This window comes from Pan troglodytes, chromosome 11, assembly GCF_028858775.2.
Source record: "Pan troglodytes isolate AG18354 chromosome 11, NHGRI_mPanTro3-v2.0_pri, whole genome shotgun sequence".
In the NCBI taxonomy this organism is placed as follows: Eukaryota; Metazoa; Chordata; class Mammalia; order Primates; family Hominidae; genus Pan; species Pan troglodytes.
In genome coordinates, this window is record NC_072409.2 from 78094624 (window position 1) to 78117358 (window position 22735).

Genomic DNA, 22735 nt, shown 5'->3' on the forward strand with positions numbered 1-22735 from the left:
GCTCCAGTGAAACAGTTGGCCACAGCATGGCAGGCCTTCCTGTAGGGTGCCTGACAATTCCCTAGATGCCTCTTTAAAATCAGAAGCCGCGCACTGCCCCACCCAGTCACAGCCAAAGGGAAAACATAAATAAAAGGCTGTAGTCTCAGGCTTGTGGTTATGGAAAGAGCCTGGAATTGACAGGAGAGGAAGCACTGCCAAAGTGAGGATTTTATTTATCCTTCTTGCTTTCCCCATCTGACACTGTGGTGGGGGTTGAAGCCACAGGCTGCTCCTCAGGGATATCGTCTCCAGCCTTTGATAGCTTCTTGGCCCGCTGGTATAGCTCATTTAAGTTAAATTCTCGGATCACATTCTCCTCAGAGAAGGTCCATGAGACAGCCCGTCCTTTCTTGTCAGTCTGTGGCTGCCGCATTACCTTCTTGCCACCTTGGAACAGGATCAGGGTAGGGAGTTGATTGGTGAGGGGTGATGTGCTCACTTTGTACCGCGTACTAACATCAGTATAGCGTCCAGCATCCACCGTCCCAAAATTTAGCCCTGTACAGTTGTACTTAAGGGAGAGGTCAGCATAGATAGGGGCAAATGATTGGCAGTCATTAGATCAATTGGCAAAGAACTCCACAATCCAAGTGACCCTGTTGTCCCGTTCTAGTTCCTCATCAATGGTTTTATCATTGAAGTACTTGATATACTCAGGGCCCATATATGGGGGGGGGGGGGGCGGGGGTTTGCACGTCATCAGGAACACTATGCAGAGTGTGATGTAAAGTAGGCCCATGCGAATATCCAAGCGGAAGAAAAGAATTGCGTTGGCCACTTTACTAAACATGAAAATGTTGCCTATGTGTTGCTCCACAGTGATGGATCTGCGGTTCTTCATCATCACAATGGCACTGAGAAACATCAGGATCTCCGCTTCTCTCTCCGGTTTTGGGCAACTCCTTTGGGGTTCCGAGTCTTCTCTGAGGCCCACGTTGGGCGCCGTATTATTGTTGCCAAAAAGAGTGAAACTCACAATGAAACCCCATCTCTACTAAAAATACAAAAAATTAGCCAGGCGTGGTGGTGGGCGCCTGTAGTCCTAGCTACTCGGGAGGCTGAGACAGGAGAATCTCTTTCTTAATTGGCCAAATATAAGTTGGTGTCATAACTCCAGGCCACAGTGAGTTATGGGCAAAGCTTTTTTCCTTAAGCATCAACAAAATAGAATAAAAGGTTCCAATAGGAAAATACAAGGTTTTTGTTTTGTTTTGTTTTGTTTTCTGTTTTTTTTTTTTTTTTTTTTTTTTATCATTACCTAAGAGCTTTAGGCTAATTGCCTGGTAAATAGCTGTCCATCTGATGGCCTTTGACAGGGAACCTAATCCCCAAGATAGGATTCTTTTTCTTAAACCAATCTTGAAATCGCCTGCATTGAAACATAAGTGGCTGTGACCGGCCAGAGAGAAGGTCCTCAGGGGCCAGGGGCTCCTCAGGCTTCCTTTGTTACTCCATTGCTTGCTTCTCTGCCCTTAGGAGCAGCTGCAGAGGACAGTCTTCATTAAGCTCAAGCATATGACAAAGGGGCAGAACAGAGAAGAAAAACAGCTTATTAGGTATAGGCTTTTCATGATAAATTGCTTGTATTAGTTTTGAAACTAAGCACCTATTGGATAGGCATTATACTATTTCTATTTAGATATGGTAGATCAAGGAGCTATGAAAGTTCCCGTTTTGCTTTCTAGGTTTGAAAGTTTTCTGTTCGATTCTGACTGTGATCTTCAACCCTTCCAAAATGTCCTTATGTTATAATTTCACTTATTTCATTGCCAAAAGATGAAGGGACTTGAATCTTGTTATAGTTGTTCCATCCTGTTAACAAGTTTTCATTTTGTGTGTGGATCAAATTCTGGTTAGCTTGGTTTCTTTGAATTACTGGTGCCATCTCAGCAAAGGTCTGTGGTTATTTTTCCCCTTGAGTGGGAGTTGGTCATATTCAAGCATCCTGTTCTCTTAAAACTCTCCTTTTAAAAAATAAACACTTCCATAACATTTTGTTTTGGAAGTCTATTAATGCAATCCCACTTTTTCCCCCCTAGTTTCTAAATGTTAAAGAGAGGGGAAAAAAGGCTCAGGATAGTTTTCACCTCACAGTGTTAGCTGTCTTTTATTTTACTCTTGGAAATAGAGACTCCATTAGGGTTTTGACATTTTGGGAACCCAGTTTTACCATTGTGTCAGTAAAACAATGAGATAGTTTGAGAGCATATGATCTAAATAAAGACATTTGAAGGGTTAGTTTGAATTCTAAAAGTAGGTAATAGCCAAATAGCATTCTCATCCCTTAACAGACAAAAACTTATTCGTCAAAAGAATTAGAAAAGGTGAAAATATTTTTTCCAGATGAAACTCATGTGCCACTTCCAATTGACTAATGAAATACAAGAGACAGACTGAAAAAGTGGATTATGCATCTTAAAACCCTTTCTGTAAATATTATGTAGCTAAAGATTGATTTCCAGCATCTGACATGACAGTAGGTTTCTTGTTAACCAGTTTTTCTTCTTTCTGGATAATTGCATATGAATATTTATACATACTGACCAAAATAAAGGCCTCAACTTTGTAGTTTACTGAAAGTTCTTGGACAAATAGTCCATAAAAGCTGTTGACCTCTAAATGCACTATGGCTGGTTAAATACAGTGACCATCCTTCTTCCAGCTGTAAAGGATGAAGCGTATTAAGCATTAGCCAGGCAGTAATAAAGCTAAATAGCCATACAGCAGCTCTGACAATGTTGTGCTGGATATTGCAGTTTGCTTTCAAGGTGCAGATGTAAGGATTTTAAAAAATAATAATTTGGCACCAAATAAATATGAGTAACATCCTTTGGCCTATTAAATAGAGTCAGGATTTGAAGGGAATTGAGTTTGAGAAATGAATAAATAAAGGCACCTTGGTGCCTGACCCCCTCAATCATGCGTGTGACTTTGAGCACTCACAGGTGTGTGCAGCTACTCAGCCCAGGGCAGGTGGGTTAGCCTGGGGTTATACCTTGGCCCTGGGAATAGACACCATTGGGCCTTTGGTTTTGTTGGGCTTCCTTTTGTCTTTACACTCCATACAGGTGGTAGAAATCTGAGTTCTAAAGCACTTTTGTGAAATACAAGCTAAGTGAGAATTCTAAAGAAAATGCTTTGGTTTCTGCTGTCTCAAATAAGTGGCATTTAAAAACAATTATTAATAAATATTTTTAATGGTTTTAACGCAGTATTTTTTTTATTTCTTTGTCACTCTTTACAGCTTTTGAAGACCAAACTGCAAATACATTACCAGGGATGGTTTTGTGTTGTCCTATAGACTTCTTAAATTTGACAAAAAATTTAGCAGAACTTGTAACCAACAGCTTTGTCTGAACTTGAAGTCAAAATGTGTTGTTAATAAGAGATTCTAACTATTGCTTTTACCTTCAGTGTGAACTAGTGTGGTAACAACTTTGAAAAGGCAGGCCGGGTGCGGTGGCTCACGCCTGTAATCCCAGCACTTTGGGAGGCCAAGGCGGGTGGATCACTTGAGGTCAGAAGTTTGAGACCAGCCTGGCCAACATGGCGAAACCCCATCTCTACTAAAAATACAAAAAACTAGCCGGGTATGGTGGCACATGCCTGTGATCCCGGCTACCCAGGAGGCTGAGGCAGGAGAATCGCTTGAACCTGGGAGGCGGAGGTTGCAGTGAGCCGAGATTGCGCCACTGCACTCCAGCCTGGGCAACAGAGTGAAACTCTGTCTCAAAAGAAAAAAAAAAAAAATTGAAAAGGCAAACGTGATTGAATATCTGAAAAGCTTTAAAAGTGGCCTTTCTGTTACGTCTGTGGCACAAATGGCTCATGAGCGCAGGACACTTATGGTCTTGTGTCCTATACTTCATGTGTGATGCCACCAGAAATGTTATGGATTCCATATTGAACACACTGAGAGTGGTATGAGCCCTCAGGACTGCACCACAGAGTAAACACAACCTTGATATGGTGGCGAATATGTGTGTCTTTCTTGTTTCATTTGTGGTTGGGGACAAAATCGATGTATTTGTCTAAATAGTCGATATTCATCTTAACATGGTTGGTTGTGTAATCACCGGCTATATTGTGAACTGTGCAATAAAACAGAAGCGTTTGTGTATATAATTACCTTTGGATACCTGAAATTCCCAAGCTTGGTTACAATGTAATGCTCAGTATAAGGCTGTGCAAACATGTAAGGGAATAATGGTGGTCGATGGGATATATGAAATGGGATCTAGAGGGCTTCGAGTGAAGCCGGTCATGTTGAACGAACACTGGTTCAGTGTAGATGAAGTAGAGTGAGGTGTGTGCAGTCATAAAATGAAGGGTGGACAGGAGATTACATTTGAAGAAAGGATAAGCACTCAGACTTGGTCTCTTTTAAATTAAAATATTTCTTTTCTCATGTGCAAATGTATATCAAAGACTTGAACAGGTATTCTCTTGAAATTTGAGGATTTTTAGTTTTTAATGCTGTCTTTGCTTAATATTAAATACGTGTTGCCTATTGGCTCCCAAATTGTGTGGGAGTCTCTAAATGTTTCCTCTTGAAGGTTCATTATTGAAAGTGGTTAAGTGCACAATGCTATTTTTGTTTGATAGTTTGAGTTTTATGACCCTATGAGTTTAAATGAAATCTGTTAAATGTTTCAGAGTTAACACTTTTTTTTTGATAATTTGGAATAAAGTTTGTTTTTTAAGCCCACTCTTTTTGGTCTTCTCTTATGCTTGAGTAGTTGCTTGTTACTGGCACGTTCCTTTTTTGTGGTAGTAATAGATTGATCTGTTAGTCTTTTTATTCAGAAAACATTTAGCACACTACCTTGACTTTTAGCAACTTAACCTGGGGATGTTGCAGGTAAAACATTCCTTTGTCTATCCATCTTATTTCGTCAAGAGGGGTTTCATATAAGTTTTATTTTCCAGGTAGTTTAACTGCAAAGCTTTTTGTTTGTTTGTTTGTTTGACAGGGTTTCTATTGCCTGGGCTGGAGTGTAGTGGCATGATCATGGCTCACTATAGCCTTGACTTCCTGGGCTCAAGCGATCCTTCCGCCTCAGCCTCCTGAGTAGCTGGGACTACAGGTACGTGCCACCAAGCCCAGCTAATTTTTGTAGAGATTTTCATCATGTTGCCCAGGCTGGTCTTGAACTCCTGGGCTCGAGCAATCTGCCCACCTTGGCCTCCCAAAAGTCTGGGATTACAGGCGTGAGCTACTGTGCCTGGCTACATTTTATTTCTTAAAGGTCTTCCTCATATTTAATACACTTCCCTACTGAGTTTAAACTTTCTTGGTTTAGCTTATCAGTACTTTCTGTTGTAATAGAGTAGCCTCATGCAATGTTTACTCCCAAGTTACATGGTCTGGATGTTTGTGCTTTTCATTTTTTTTTTTTTTTTTAATATCTACTTTTGCCTTCAGAGCTGCTCCTTTCTGTTGTAGCTCATTGGTTAGGAGAGTGTGAAGTTTAGCCACATTGTGAATTTGCATGTGAAGTTTTAGGTTGTTTCCTGGCTTTAGAGATCATTGAGGTTGCCTGATAAGGACAGCAAGGTAAAGGAGCAGTTGCTTCTAAAAGTCCTGTTTTGGATTGAAATCCATCATAAAGAGAAAGTGTAATATCCTGAACTTGTAAATTTAGATTTGATAAAAAGGGTGTTTAATCATCATCTGATGAAATCTTTTAACCCGCCCATAGCAGCCACTGTAGAGTTCTAGACCTCCAGAGTGAGGAGTAGGTGTGACCAGGAACAGCCCTGGGGGAATCTCTGCATAGCTACAGAGCACTCCCAATCCCCAAGAGACTGGTTCCCATCTTAAATCTTTTGATTTATTTATTTACTTTTTTATTTAGAGACGGGGTTTCGCTCTTGTGACCAGGCTGGAGTGCAATGGCGTGATCTCGGCTCACCGCAACCTCCGACCTCTGGGTTCAAGTGATTCTCCTGCCTCCGCCTCCCAAGTAGCTGGGATTACAGGCATGCGCCACCACGCCTGGCTAATTTTGTATTTTTAGTAGAGATGGGGTTTCTCCATGTTGGTCAGGCTGGTCTCAAACTCCTAACCTCAGGTGATCTGCCCACCTCGGCCTCCCAAAGTGCTGGGATTATAGGCGTGAGCCACCGCGCCGGCTGCCTTAAATCTATTTATCTGACGTTCCCAACTAGGAAATTTTTTGTCCAAATAAGTATATCTGATTTTAAAGTAGAAATCGAAGGTAAAATAGGATTTATCTCAGTTCCTATCTCCCTTCAATCTATTCTTCATATTGTCAATAATTTTTTTTTTTTTGAGACGTGGTCTCTGTCGCCAGGCTGGAGTGCAGTGGTGAAATCTTGGCTCACTGCACCCTCTGCCTCCTGTGTTCAGGCGATTCTCCTGCCTCAGCCTCCGGAGTAGCTGGGATTGCAGGCATCCGCCATCACACCCGGCTAAATTTCGTATTTTTTCAGTAGAGACAGGGTTTTGCGCCAGGCTGGTCTCAAACTCCTGACCTTAAGTGATCCACCTGCCTCAGCCTCCCAAAGTGCTGGGATTACAGGCGTGAGCCGCCGTGCCCGGCCATCAGTAATTTTTTAAAATGTCACTTCAATAAATGCTTTTCCTCTGCCATAAAGACCAAACATCTTGCTGTGGCCTACAGGAGACAGGATGATCCAGCCCTTGCCTCCCTTACTCTCATCTCTAGCTAAAACTGCGCTGCTGTCTCTGCACTCCAGCCACTGGCACTTCTTGATTACTTGGAGCACGCTGTACTCATCTTGCTCCCAGCCTCTGCCCATGCAGGTGCCCTCTGCCCTCAGCACTGCCTTTCTCTACTTCATTTATAGACTGCTGTCCTTCAGATCTCGGTTGAAATGTCACTTCCTTGGGGAAGCTGGCTTACACTCTCAGGACTCGGTTAGGTTCCCCCGTCAGGCTCTTCTATGTCACCATGTTTCTATTTTTCACAGCACTTACCTGTTTTAATTACGTTGCAAATAGTTTTTGTTTGGGTCTAGAGAAGCATGTATTCACTAGTACATTTTATTTGTGTTCTCTAATTATTTTTTCTGCAGCTAAATTAGAAATTTGTAGTTTTCCCCCTAAAAATGCAATGATGTTTTCTCTGATTTTCTTGTCACCTTTCTTCCAAATAATCCGTGTGTTCAAAGTGCTTGCTTGCAGTTTGCCCCATAATAAATGGTTGTTTAATCCAAATATCTGAGTAGCAAGCTGAGCTGATCCTTCTGGAGAAAGTATGGTTGAATAGCCGAGACCACTGAGTAGTCGCAGAGAAGACCACACATCCTGAACTCCTCAGTCTGGTGTGAGGGGAGGACAATAGATAACTGGATGTGTAGTGTTCCCAAACATCACTGATCCCAAACCATTGCTTCTGCCTGCCACTGCCACAGATACAGTACGACTGCCGCCCCTTCATACTCAGCTTTAATCCTCAGCGTTTCTTCTGGTCCTTTATGTGCAGATGTTACTCAAAGTCTACATGGAATGCCAAAATTTCCACAGGCCTTGATTTTTTTCACGGTGATTAAGATCAGAAGTAGAACCCATCAGTACTATAACACTGCACTGACTTTCTGATTTCAAAAGCGACTCTACTCTCTACAACCCACGCAAAGTTTTTCTTTACCATTTGGAACCCTTCAGGAGTTACACTGAAGCCTTGATAAGACTGTTTCAGCCAGGAGTGGTGGCTCACGCCTGTAATCCCAGCACTTTGGGAGGCTAAGGCAGGAGGATTGCTTGAGTCTGGGCAACATGGCAAGACTGGCTCTATTTTTTTAAAATTACATTTTTAAAAGTATGATTAAAAGACTGTCTTTCTATTGGCTTTGCTCCCCCGATGGTGAGTGTCTCTAGGAGTCATTATCAATAACATCAGTGAGAATTTATTTGCTGGTCACATGAACACCAAATTCAATCTTCATATCAACCGGTGTACAGTTCTGGGAGCAACCGGGATTTCTCCGGGATTTCAAAAACAGCCTATGTGGCATGACTCATGATATCCACTTCAGTTTTATACCAAGTGCAGCAAAGCCAAATTTTGCTGCAATTAGCTGTTGCCTAGACCACTGTGGGTCATGATTGGCATCATCCTTGAAAAACATCTCCACTTTAGGTGGGCAAAACTCACATCCTTCCTTGACACCAGGATTTCTTTCGAGTAAAGAACCAGTTAGTATTCTTCTGCAAACCATTCAGTTGGAATTATTTCACACTGGGGCACAATGAAAGCTGTCTCCTCACATTTCCTGGTGAAAGCAGTTTTAATACCTGCTTCCTGTAACAACAGAAAAATGCAACTGGTAATTTTATTTGAGATTGCAGCTTTTCCTTCCAGGTGATTCTGACTGCATTTCCTGCTATAATCTGGTCCTTAGATTGCAGGACTTTTCCTGGCCTATCTAACAAGCAATTCATAGACCTCTTTTGTTTTACCCTCACATAGTTTTTTAGCAATGTTCAGTACCTCAGCTCTCACTATTATCCTGAGTGGGATGAGAGTTGCACCCATGCTGAGAGGCAGAAATCTCTGTTGTGAATATTTGATACCTCTTGCTTGCTTGCTTGCTTGCTTGCTTGCTTTCTTTCTTTATTTATTTATTGACACAGATTCTCACTCTGTCACCTAGGCTGGAGTGCATTGGCGCAATCTTGGCCCACTGCAGCCTCAGCCTCCCAGGCTCAAGCGATCCTCCCATCTCAGCATTGCCAGTAGCTGGGACCACAGGTGTGTGCCACCATTCCCAGCTAAATTTTGTATTTTTTGTAGAGACAGGGTTTCACCATGTTGCCTAGGCTGGTCTCAAACTTCTGAGCTCAAGTGATCCACCCACCTCAGCCTCCCAAAGTGCTGGGATTACAGGCATGAGCCACCATGCCTGGCCCTGTTGCCTCTTTAAAAAGCCAGTCCTGGCAGGGCACAGTGGCTCACGCCTGCAATCTCAGCATTTTGGGTGGCCAAGGCAGGAGGATCTATTGAGTCCAGGAGTTTGAGAGTTCAAGTCCAGCCTAGGCAATATAGTAAGACCTTGTCTCAAAAAAAAAAAAAAAAACAAAAAACCAAGAATCAAGAATGATGGGACACATGGATATTCAGTATCACAGCATTCTGGAATATCCTATGAAATGACCGAATGAAGGTCAGCCTTCATTTGTTAATGGGTCATGGAGGTCATTTAAGGAAAAGGTAATTTTTACATTGATCTCAAAGTACTGAATTGTTTTAGCTTGGGCTGCCATAACAAAGTACCATAGACTGGATGACTTAAATCAGGGTTCCCCAACGCCTGGGCCATGGACAGGTACCCATCTGTTTGGAGCCAAGCTGCACAGAAGGAGGTGAGCAGTGGGTAAGTGAGCATTACCACCTGAGCTCTGCCTCCTGTCAGATCAGTGGCAGCATTAGATTCTCACTGGAATGCAAACCCTACTGTGAACTGCAAATGCAAGGGATCTAGATTGTGCACTCCTTATGAAAATCTAATGCCTGATGATCTGAGGTGGAACAGTTTCATCCCCAAACCATTGTGTCGCTCCACCTATCTGTGGAAAAATTGTCTTCCATAAAACCAGTCCCTGGTGCTAAAAAGGTTGGGGACCACTGGCTTAAACAACATTTATTTCTCATGGTTCTGGAGGTTGGGAAGTCCAAGATCAAGGAGCCAGCAGATTTGGTTCCTGGTGAGGGCCCTCTCCCTGGTTTGCAGAGGGCTGTCCTCTTGCTATACCCTCACATAATGGAGAGAAAGTTCTAATCTCAGCCCTTTATAAGTAATTATAAATTAGTTATCTTTATAAGATTACTAATCCCATCATGGGCACCTCTCTCATGACCTCATCTAACCCTAATTACCACCCAAAGCCCTCACCTCCAAATACTATCACATTGGAAGTTAGGGCTTCAATATATGAATTCAGTCCACAACATTAGCTGCATGATTGATGAGACTGTTCTTTATTCTCCTTTAGTTTCCAAACACTGCCAGCGATCCTTTACTCTGAGAAATGTCTAGCCAATTTGAGATAAAACACTTGTGCATGAGTCAGGATTCAGAGGTACAGGCACTCCATTTTTCTTATCCCTCCTGGCACTGTTTCTGAATTGTGGAGCTCAATTGAATGAAATTGACTAGGAAGAGCAAGAAGAAAGTATTCTTTAGAATAGTTTGTCATGGAGCACTGCTTTGTTACTGTTAGAAGCACCATTAAGGCAGTGACTTGTTTACATTGTTTTAGGGCAGCTCACCTCTACAGCTGCTCTACCTTTCATGATCAACAGAAATAAAACAAACTCAGTTCAGGCCCTCTTTATTAAGCAATTACTTCCTTCTGATGTACACTAAAAAATGCATTTAGTTACACTGAGATGCTCTCTGTTTCAGACAATACAAAGAAAAATAAACTATTTCTCTTTCAAGGGTCATCATATCTATAACGGGTGGTTTATAGTAAGTAGCTTTCTTGTTTCCTTGGGCAAAAGAAGCTTCAGAATTTTCCTTAGCCCTCTCAGTTTTCTGGGGAAAGTGTGGCTAAACAAATTTCCAGGTTTTCTCGGGCTTCACCTCCTCACTAAATAACAGTGATAGAGTTCTGAGAAGGACCAAGGTAGGAAAAAGTGGGTACAGGTGGAAACTGAGGATCTTTCATTTGTAATCTGTGTGTAAAATATGGAAGTAAAGAGTAAAAAAAATTAGGAGATGAGGGCCTCAGTTTGAAGATACAATTGATTTGGTTTTTGGTAGAGATGAGGTCTTGCTATGTTGGCCTAGGCTGGTCACAAACTCCTGGCCTCAAATGATCCTCCCGCCTCAGCCTCCCAAAGTGCTGGGATTATAGGCATGAGCCACCATGCCCAACCAGCAACAGTTTTATATACCTTGAGAAGGTTAAAGGGAAGTCCAAGAAGATTAAAGTTTTGCTGTTGCTATCTAGAGCTCTTGAAAGCTTCTGCCACTTGTGATCCAAGAACAGGAATGCATGTTATTTGTGTTTGGGAGCAATACCACATCTATTTGAGTCTATTTCAACTCGAACTAGAGGAAAACAGAATCCCCAATAATTTCAGTTTGTGCCTTTTACAGTTTTTCCTCATTTATTTTATTTAGCGAGTTTGTGTTACACCTACTCAGTGTTGTAAAACTGCCATTTCAGGACAAATCATTTTGAGTTAAGAGGTTCTAGACTTTTATGGAAAATAAAGAGCATTGGCTGCCCGAGACAAGTTCCAAAGTGAAAATGTAAATGTCTCTTGATTTCTCCATCGCCTCCCAGGCTGGATTAGGCCCCTTCTGTGCCAAGTGATAACTGTTTCTTGCCTGTCTCTAACTGCATGTTTGTACTTTATCTGCCAGGACAATGTGATCTCCTCGAGGGCAGGGTCTGTCTTTCAGATTTCTATATCCACAGATTAGAGGTTCTCATAATAAATACACTTAATGAAGTAATCAATCTGATCTCTGATATTTTCTTTATCAATTATTCTCCTTGTTTCGGAAACCCTTTTAATTTCTTAAGAATTTCTTTTAGAAATCATCAAGAGGAATACATAATGGATAATTTCACTTACGTGAAGTTCTAGAAGAGGAAAATCTGTAGCAGAAAAAAACAAACAAACAGTGTTTCCCTCTGGGAGGATGGGGGCAGAGGTTCACCTGGAAGAGGCAGGAGAGAACTTGCTGGGATGGTGGTAGTACTCTATATGTTGACAGATGTTTGGGTTACACAGGTGTATACATTTATATAAATTTAAGTAATGTAGAGTTAATCTGTGTACTTCATTCTATGTAAATTTTACAACAAAAGAAAAAAACAAATGTTAAACTCTAGTCATGTGAGGACTTTTAGAAGGATGGGTACAGATGTCAGCAATTTAAAATGCATCAAAAATTAAGATGGATTAGGCTGGGTGCAGTGGCTCACACCTGTAAATCCCAGCACTTGGGGAGGCTGAGACAGGTGGATCACCTGAGGTCAGGAGTTCAAGACCAGCCTGGCCAACATGGTGAAACCCCATCTCTACTAAAAATACAAAAATTAGCCAGGCGTGATGGTGGGTGCCTGTAACCCCAGCTACTTGGGAGGCTGAATCAGGAGAATCACTTGAACCTGGGAGACGGAGGTTGCAGTAAGCCGAGATTGCACCACTGCACTCCAGCCTGGGCGACGCAGAGAGACTCCGTCTCAAAAAAATAAATAAAATAAGATGGACTGATGGACAGAGTTAGTTAAGGGATAAAACAAGTAAAATATTAATGGTAAAACCTTGGTAAACAGTGTTCACTGTAAAGTTCTTTTAACTTTGCTGTTCGGACATTTTCATAATAAAATGTTGGGAAAAAGCATTAGGGGGTTTATCATTATTGCTGAATAATTGAGAAACTCAGTTTAGCTCCTTTAGTATGCTATTCTTAGATTGCTATGAAGTTATAAGATACCACTGAAATACTTGCTAGAAGGGAACACAAGCCTGTAGCCTAGAAATTTACTTGTCTTCCCCACTAATGATAATAATATGGCAGTTCCCTCCCACTGAGGTCTGGACTATCCCCTCCTGAATGTGACAGGGCTGGTGGCTAAAACAGAGGCCAATCTTTCAAACATTCTTTCCTGCTGGGCGCAGTGGCTCACGCCTGTAATCCCAGCACTTTGGGAGGCCGAGGTGGATGGATCACGAGGTCAGGAGATCAAGACCATCCTGGCTAATACGGTGAAACCCCGTCTCTACTAAAAATAGAAAAAAATTAGCCGGGCGTGGTGGCAGGTGCCTGTAGTCCCAGCTACTTGGGAGGCTGAGGCAGGAGAATGGCTTGAACCTGGGAGGCAGAGCTTGCAGTGAGCCAAGATCACACCACTACTCTCCAGCCTGGGCGACAGAGCGAGACTCCGTCTCAAAACAAACAAACAACAACAACGAAAAAACATTCTTTCCTAAGACTGCCCAGCAATAAGGGGTCTACCCACCTCCTGACTAGCAGGGACCAGGCTACCAGGAAAATTATGATTTTCCTGCAATACACTGCAACTTTAAATAAACGCCAGGAAATCTTTCTTTTAATTACATACATTTATTAAGTATGCAAGAAAAAAACTATTTAGGTAATAACTGCTTAAGAATAAATGCAATGTGTTTAGAACAAATCTGATGCTTTGTATTTTAACTTTTAAAAAGTAACCATTTCACAATTAAATTTGGATCCTTCATTTTACCCCAACAAAAACTAACCTTTTATAGAGAAGAACTTTAACAAGTAATGTCAACAAAGCATTCTAAAGTACTCATAATTTAAACAACTTGCAAGGAGACAACTGTTTTTTTTGAGACAGGGTCTGGCTTGCAGTGGTGCAGTCTCAGCTCACTGCAACCTCTACCTCCCAGGTTCAAGTGATTCTCCTGCCTCAGCCTCCTGAGTAGCTGGGACTACAGGCATGTACTACCACACCCGGCTAGTTTTTTGTATCTTTAGTAGAGACAGGGTTTTGCCATGTTGGCCAGGCTGGTCTCGAACTCCTGACCTCAGGTGATCTGCCTGCCTCAGCCTCCCAAAGTCCTGGGATTATAGGCGTGAGCCACCTCACCCGGCTCCCTGGAAATAACTTTTTTTAAAAAACTTTTTTTTTTAAGGCTAAAAAGTGTTTTGAGTTGTGTATGCTCTGGTTAAAGTTTCAGTTGTTCCTTTTCTGGATTTATTGCTATTGTTAGCAACAGTTGCAGCTATTTACAGCTCATACCAGGGAGTGTATATTTCTGTAGCTGCTCTCTCATTTTGAGTTAAAAGATAAGCTACATAGCACCAGGTCTGTTCCTGAGAAGGTAAGATCATCTTAGCTTACTTAACTGCCCAGTAATGTAAATATCATGTTTTTGTTTTATTGTTTTGTTTTTTGAGACAGAGTTTCGCTCTTGTTGCCCAGGCTGGAGTGCAATGGCACGATCTCGGCTCACTGCAACTTCCACCCCCCATGTTCAAACAATTCTCCTGCCCCAGCCTCCCGAGTAGCTGGGATTACAGGCCTGCGCCACTACACCTGGCTAATTTTTGTACTTTTAGCAGAGACGGGGTTTCACCATGTTGGCCAGGCTGGTCTTGAACTCCTGACCTCAGGTGATTGCCTGCCTTGGCCTCTCAAAGTACTACGATTACAGGCATGAGCCACTGCACCCGGCCAATGTCATGTTTTAATCAGGGAACTCTTAGCTTTAGTTCAAGAAGTGCAAACCTGATAATGTACTGAAAATGATGTAGCTGAAGGGACACATTGTTCTTCTATATTGGCCTCAAAAAGGTAGGAGGTTCTCTAAATGGACTTCTGTTATCTACACAGAGATCCATGGCATCTGTCATCCATGGAAGATCTAAATCTTAACTGCATTTTCTATATCCGTGGTTCTCAAACTGTGGTCCCTAAGACCTACAGCATCAGTGGAGGACTGATTAGAAATGCAAAACTAGGGCTCCCACTCCAGACCTACAGAATCAGAAACTCTGGATGGGGACCCAGCAATCTATTTTAACACATTTTCCAGGTGATTCTAATGCACAGTAAAGTTTGAGCACCACTTTTTTTTGTCCTTTGCCAAAAGGGAGGAGCCTGGAGGAAAACTCAGGGACAGGCCCAGTGGTTGTTATACAAAAATTGGACTTTCCCAAGAGGGGATGTAATGCCATGAGGTAGGGGATAGCATGAAGTCTCTCCAAAGAATGAGAATGACACTCCCTGACTAGGACAAAGTCAGAGCTAATTAATGCGGTATTACAGCAGATGCTTCTAATACTTGGTGAGCAGACAATGATAAAGCTCCCAAGAGTGCTTGCCCATGGTCTTGAGTACTCTCCTGTAAGGGTGGGGGAGTCAGGGATAAGAACCTGATTCTAAGGCCTAAAATGGCAGTCTATTTCTGCCTAGTATACTCACTGGGACACACTGCCAAATAGAGATGATGCATGGACACCAGATAACCACTGATGACTGATAACGTCTCTGTTAATACATCCACCTTTACCCCATCAGGAACCAGGCAATCCTATAATTATCCCATTATTGTGGAAAAAATATATGTGGTTGAAGCCACACAGATCAAGAGAAAAACTTTAAGAATATGGCTCTGGAAGCAATAAACCTTAAAAAGTTTTAAGCTTGCTTATCTTTGCCTTTTAATAATATTGTGGATTTTTTTTCAGCCTGATATGTAGTTTTTGAGATGCAGCAACCAACTGTACATAATGTTCTATAAATGTACATGTGTCGTGATTTAAATACCTGTTTCAAGTTGATATCCTAAATAGTTATTAGTTTTTATTTATTTATTTATTTTTGAGACAGGGTCTCACTCTGTCACCCAGGCTGGTGACATGATCAAGGCTGCCTCGACCTCCTGGGCTCAGGTGACCCGCCCACCTCACTGCCCGCCCCTCCCCCCACCTTCCCCAATAGCTGGAACTACAGGCTCGTGCCACCATGCCCAGCTAATTTTTTGTAGTTTTTGTAGAGATGGGGTTTTACCACGTTGCCCAGGCTGTTCTCAAACTCCTGGGCCCAAGCAGTCTGCCCGCCTTGGCCTCCTAAAGTGCTAGGATTACAGGCATGAGCCACTGCGTCCAGCATTATTTGTTTTAAAAGTAGTATATGACAGCTATAAACTAAAACAGCTAAGCCCTAGTAGATAAAGGTCTAGGGAATAAAAGCACTTATGTGTTACAAGACAACTCTGAAAATGTTACTGGCCCTATACACATAAGCGGAAGCTTTTCAACTTTTTCACAATGATATCAGAATAATTTTACCTGATTACAGAATAAAGCTGCAATACATTTCTCTTACAGTATGACACCTGTATTCACAATGTTCTACATAGTTTGTAAGCAGTAAACATTTTCTCACTGAATTATCAAAGCTGTATAGCAACTGAAGTTAGGCTATGAAGTCAGACAGAACCAGGTAGAAGTCTAACTCTGAAACTCACTAGGTATATGACTTTAGGTAAACGAATCTAAGCCTCAGTTTCTTCCTCTGTAAAATGGGAATAACTGTACCCACTTCATAAGAATGCCTTAAGGATTAAATAGTGCCTGTGAAGCGCTAAGGCTAGTACCCAACACTAGCACACAGTAAGCAAACAGAACAGTAGCCCCTAAAGATGTCCACATCCTTAATACCCAGAACTTGTATGTAATGTTACAGGGCAAGGGCTAATTAAGGTTGTAAATGGAATTAAGTTTGCTAATCAGCTGGCCTTAAAATGGAGAGATTATCCTGCATTATGCAGTGGGCCCAATGTAATCACGAAAGTCAGTGTAAGCACGGTGGCGTACACTTGTAATCCCAGCACTTTGGGAGGCTGAGGCAGGAGGATCACTTGAGCCCAGGAGAGTTTGTGCCCAGCCTGGGCAACATAGTGAGACCCTGCCTCTACAAAAATAAAAAAATTAAGTACTTTTTTTTAAAAAAAGAATATGCTTTTCTGCTGGTTTTGAAGGAAGAAGGGGCAATGAACCAAGGAATGCAGGTGGCCTCTAGATGCTGGAAAAGGCAAGGAAATGAATTGTCCCCTTAGGCTCCCAGAGGAAACACAGCCCCACCAACACCTTGATTTTAGCCCAGTGAGATCCATTTCTGACCTCCAGAACTGGAACATAAATTTTTGTTGTTTTAAATAACTGAGTTTATGGTAATTTGTTACAGCTGCAATAGAAAACAAATATACATTGTTGATTCCTTATTATTAATGCATGCCAAATAATTATTTCCCTTTCAATTAAAAATATATTTTTAAATAGCCCAAAATATGTCAGTCATAGAGATAACGAAATAGTGATAATTAGTGCTATGGTTAGTTAAATCAGTTTGTCTGAATGATTAATTTCACAAAATAATTTGAATTCAAAGGGATTCACTCTTTTTTTAATCTCCAATGATTTACCAAAAAGAGTGTCCCAAATATGATTATCATATTCTGGTGAATGAAAATAATCTGGTAAAATGAACCATCAATCACACTGTTAAATAATACAACAAGAAAATGAAATTCTAGAGAACACTGAAAAATATCATGTTCTGAGTTCTTATATAAGATTCAGTCACTGTAAACAGCTTGACAAAAAGAGGGTAAAAATCTATGAATGATGCTTCCTGTTGATAATACAATTTTCACTGAATAAAGAACTAATTTTAGAAACTCTACAAACATATTCATACCAAATAAACTTGCAAATGGCTAGAACATTAGTGAACATATGTGAAAGAATGCAATCTTAGTAAATGTGTTTTTAGTGTAAAATGCCAATTCTACATTTTAGATAGTGGCCTTCCTAAGATGAAATGTCCATATACCAGCTGAGGCCCAGTTTATCCCTGGAGGTACAGGAAGAAATTTAGAACTTTAATTTTTAAAAATCGTATCCTTTTAAACTTTCGATTTTCCTCTCTGTATGTTTAATAATGTACTTAACAGATCAGTACAATAGTATACCCATCATTTATAGATAATCAAAATTTGGATCTTAAATTTTTTCTGATGGAGAGTGCATGATTGAAAAAGTCCAGAATGTCACTAACAAGAATTACCAAGCCACTGCCATTGTCATAGCCTTGTGCTTGATTTTGGTCTAAAAATGCACATATAGGTAGTTTAAACAAAAAATCTCCAGCAATTACTAAATCAAGTTTGCCATCAACCTTTTAAATAGGTTAACCACACACAAAAAGTGTGTCAAATGTTTCAAAGTAGCATTTATTTTTAAAAAATCATGTTATGAGGTAGACATATCACATATTCAGTGCATTTATAATATAAAGGTTTTTTTAAATTAAAACCTTATATGTTTATGTAGGTGTGTATATAGATAAAATAAACTCATCTACAACTCTACATTCATCCATTTGAAAGACTCAAAACAATTAAAAAGGTAAAAAGCCAATTATAGTTTTAGAAAGCTTTTGTAATTCTGAAATGAAGAACATTTGATCTGTCCAAAAATTTGTGGGAAGGAGGTGGTTTTAATTTCAGAAGTTATTTTACTAAATTATACATTTTATAGCTAATTCTCAATGAATGTGAATATCTTTATTAGAAGGTAAGTGAAAGATACTGTAACTCTTTTATTACTTTGTACCCATCATGTCAAAATGATTACATCTAAGTAGGACCAGCTACATAATTTGCAAGCCCAGTACAAAATAAAAATGCAGTGCCCTTGTTCAAAAAGTTGAGAATTTCAAGATGGCTATAGCAAAGCATTAAAGTAAGCATGATGCCTTTCAACTTTTTTTTTTTTTTTTTTGAGGCAATCTCACTCTGTTGCCCAGGCTGGAGTGCAGTGGTGTGCTCTCAGCTTACTGCAGTCTCAACTTCCTGGGCTCAGGTGATCCTCCCACCTCAGTTTCCCGAGTAGCTGGGACTATAGGTGCATGCCGCCATGCCTGGCTAATTGTGTTTTCATTTTTTGTAGAAATGGGGTCTCATTATGTTCCCCAGGCTGGTCTCAAACTCCCGGGCTCAAGCGATCCTCCTGCCTCGGCTTCCCAAAGTGCTGGGATTACAGGTGTGAGCTACTGCACCCAGCCTACATGGAATCTTTCTAAGTATGGGACACTATGTAACTGCACATGTACAACCTCTTTAAGCCAGCCCTGAATCTAAATCTCTTTCAACTACAGCTATGGAATACCAAGACGATAGTTATCTTTGTCCCTTGACTTCCCAGTACTAAACTAGGCATATAATAGGGATTCAAATGTTCGTTGAATGAAAAACTGAGTCTTAACTTGCAGTTTTCCAAGTCAATGAGAAATGTTTGCTTGCTTATGGTCAGAACAGATCTTACCCTGATGAATATAGTCTGTTAATTATAATAATAAATGATGGATTCCTCTATTACGGAATAATCTGCACACTGCATTCTGCTGGCTTCATGAGAGCTTCAGGCCATATATGGTGAAGGTTCATTTGATTCATTCAACAAATATTTATTGAACAACTACTCTGTGTCAAGTCCTGTACCAGGCACTGAGGATACAAGAATAAATAAAACAGTCTCTGCCCTCAAGGAGCTTACAGTCTAGCATAAGAACTTAAAACACCTCAGAACCTACTGAGAAAAGTTTCTGGGTATCTAGTATATTGTCTGGAATACTCCAAATTTCCTAAAAATGTGAATCTAAAATTTATCAGAAAACACAGTTGGGCAATTGAAGATGCAGTGAAATTTAAAAGAAAATTCAAATATTCACCCTTTATGTAAAAACCATGAAATCTAAATGAGGGAGAAACTTAAGAAAGCTGAAAATCTACCTATTTTAAAGACTTTGGACCAGATTTAAACTTTAAAAATTATTTTATTATCTCTGGGTGACATTTTCATTTATAGTGGCATTTATATATACACATACATATAGGAGGTGTATGTGAGATATATTCCTTGGGGCTTTTGATAAAACCCATATCTTTATCCCTAGTTCATTTACAAGTAAAGAGAGCAGCGTAATGGTAACTTTGAGATTTTCCTTTTGACAGTAATTTCCATTATCATTTGAATGGGAGAAATTCTTAGGACATGATTTGGAATCATTTCTAGAATATAAATTTCATATAATCTTATTTTATAATGAGACAAAACTGTGTCTTTGTAACAATATGTGATAATTTAAGCCTATGTTTTAATGGTTATTGACAAAGTTTAATGGCATCCAAAATACTCTTATGTCTATCTGAATTTTTTTCCTGTACTCTTCTTTTTTCTTAAAAGCATGATAGACCCCTCTGCAAATACAGAGCCTTTGTTGTTGCTTTGCTGTACTTTGGTACATTGCTGTTTATTCCTTAGTCTAGCAGCATCCTTAGTTTGTAGTATATCTTACTTAGTTGCAACTAAAAAAAATTGCTAGCCTAGGCTTTAACTGGGAGTTTCTATTATCTAGAAGGTTACTGTGAACCTTTCAGAAAAGTGGAAAGCAACCAAAAGAGCTGTGTCAAAGACTGTGTCCCCCCAGAGTTTGTCCAGCTCTTACTGTAGACACTCTGAACAGGCACGGTTATCTCATGTCCAAAGCTCATAACAGCACATTAGAAGAAAGTGGGGAGCCTGTTAGAAGCAGGCATATTGATAGTGTGGGAGAAGACATAGCAAATTACTTAGCAGATATTTAAAAAATTTTAAAATCCAACAGCAGTCTGAGGCAAATGATTCTGTATACCTCAGGGCTGAGATAATCACTTTATAACATATTTGTTATAGCCCTTTACATTTTATGAAGTGTTTTACATACATCAGAGCTGGATACTTATAATAATACATTATGAATATAACTTTAACTTTTCATTATGAAAATGTGAATTATACTGAGCATGATGTTTAAGAAGAAGGCAGGAAGGTATACTAACATACCTGAAATACATCAAAAATAATTACAAGTTTTAAATGTTGGCACTTGAGAGATATACATTAGCTATCCAAAAATTCATATGTACGGTTTCCTTCAAGACCAACATGGGGTATCACTGAGTGAATTTTCACAGCCCTCAGTGACTGCTGGTCATTAAATGGGGATGATTGTCATCAGTATAAGTATCACACTATTTGTCCTGCTAAATGCAAGTTAAAAGATACTTATGGATGCCAGTACCACATATTCTGACAAATAAGGGAAACACTAGGGTTTTAAAAGATTCTCAGAGTGTTTTCCCTATATTGCACTTTCTAGATAACACAATTTTAACAATGATATAATGTGATCTTGGTTCTAGACACAGCAGTGGGGAACACATGAATTTACCTTTTTCTTGTTCCTTTTCTTACAGTTTTTAGTATAGTCTCAGGAATATAGCAAGGAGAAATAACAAAATATACATGTGCTTTGGGCTTCTGAGGAAAAAAGACCACCCACACACATTTTTAAAAGACTAAAATAGACATCTCTTCTGCTTTAGCCATTTCATTTTCACAACTGAAAATAAGGAACTACTATATATTTGATGTCCCTAACTCATTAAACATAGCATTGCCATAAATGCACTGTTCTGCAGAAAACTTTTTAAAACAGGAGAACAATTTGTACTGCATTTACTAACAATTATACTACATTACCAATTATCATGAATTATAAATAAAAATTACTGAATAAAATTCAGAGTAAAAAACATCAGATTAGATTTTACTCTTAAGTGAAATGGGGCTTTGAAATGTTAAGATGTAATTTCTTCCAATACTATAGCATTCCTAATGCCCTTTAATTCCTTGATTAATATTCCTTGCTAACTTTTTGATCATCACCATACCTCAAGGAGGACAAAGGTTCTTTTGAGTTTGCTGGCTGTTAATTTTTAATTCTCATCTGTGTGGCTTGGTTTTTTTTCACAATGCCGTTTATCCTTAATTTTTCTTTTCTATTTTATAGCTGCTTATTCTGCTTGAAGTTTTTTAGTTAGGAATGGCCAGAATGTGTGCCCTGAGTTTATGATATTCTCATGGAAATTGTTAATCTTATAAATTTTTTTTACATGATACACATGGTAAGCTAGCTTTATAATAAAAAAAAAAAAATCCAGAAGATACTAAACAAATAACAGGCCAGCTTACCATACTTTACAAACTAAAGAGCACAATGGTAAAGCAGTAAGCACAGGCTTTGGACAAGACACAAACCTGGGTTTGAATCCCAGTGCTGCCACTCACTGCTAACTCTATGACTTAAGGCAAGTCATTTAATCTTTCTGACCCACTATTACCTCCAAATTAAATTGGGGCTCATTCCACCTACCCTGCAAGTTTTTGTGAGGGTTAGTAGTGAAGTTTGTATATTATTTGACACATGATAGGTACTCTATAGTAAAGAATCATTGGCTGAATTTTGAGTTGGGTAACTTGCTGGTCTAGCATCTGACATGAACTCTTTCTAGAGTTGATACGATTTATGAAACTTCTTTTGAATGTCAATATGACCACAGTACTTGGTAGGTATTTTTAAATAATAACAGTTTGGGTGTTTTCACCTCCAAAACTAATTTTATTTTATTTTATTTATTTTTTTTTTTTGAGGCAGAGTATCGCTCTGCTGGCCAGGCTAGAGTACAGTGGTGCGATCTCGGCTCACTGCAACCTCTGCCTCCCAGGTTCATGCGAGTCTCCTGCCTCAGCCTCCTGAGTAGCTGGGATTACAGGCACCTGCCACCACGCTTGGCTATGATTTTTGTATTTTTGGTAGAGACAGGGTTTCACCATGTTGGCTAGGCTGTTCTCAAACTCCTGACCTCAAGTGATCCACCCACCTCAGCCTCCCAAAGTGCTGGGATTACAGGCATGAGCCACCATGCCCAGTCTATTTTTATTTTTTGAGACAGGATCTGGCTCTATCGCCCAGGGTGGAGTGCAATAGTGCAATCTTGGCTCACTGCAGCCTCTGCCTCCCAGGCTCAAACCATCCTCCCACCTCAGCCTCCTGAGTAGCTAGGACTACAGGCGTGTACCAACATGCCCATCTAATTTTTGTATTTTTGGTAGAGATGGGGTTTCGCCATGTTGCCCAGACTGGTCTGGAACTCCTGGGCTCAAGCGATCCTCCCACCTTGGCCTCCCAAAGTGCTGGGATTACAGACATGAGCCACCATGCCCATCCCTATTTTCTTTAAAAAATGTGTGTTTTACAAAATGTATGGTAAGTATATGTATTTACTGTGCTTTGTGATAA

The 22735-nt window shown here is 40.1% G+C and overlaps 1 protein-coding gene and 1 pseudogene across 1 annotated transcript; both read right to left on the bottom strand.

The window, feature by feature from the left end:
• Positions 1-101: 101 nt before the first annotated feature.
• Positions 102-3240, bottom strand: LOC473236 (thioredoxin-related transmembrane protein 2). Its single transcript, XM_054658054.2, is given in 1 exon segment — positions 102-3240. A coding segment is annotated over 1 exon segment (696 nt). The 5' UTR covers positions 908-3240; the 3' UTR covers positions 102-211.
• A 4524-nt stretch (positions 3241-7764) lies between these two features.
• LOC134807737 (bifunctional phosphoribosylaminoimidazole carboxylase/phosphoribosylaminoimidazole succinocarboxamide synthetase-like) lies at positions 7765-8650 on the bottom strand (annotated as a pseudogene).
• Positions 8651-22735: the final 14085 nt, after the last annotated feature.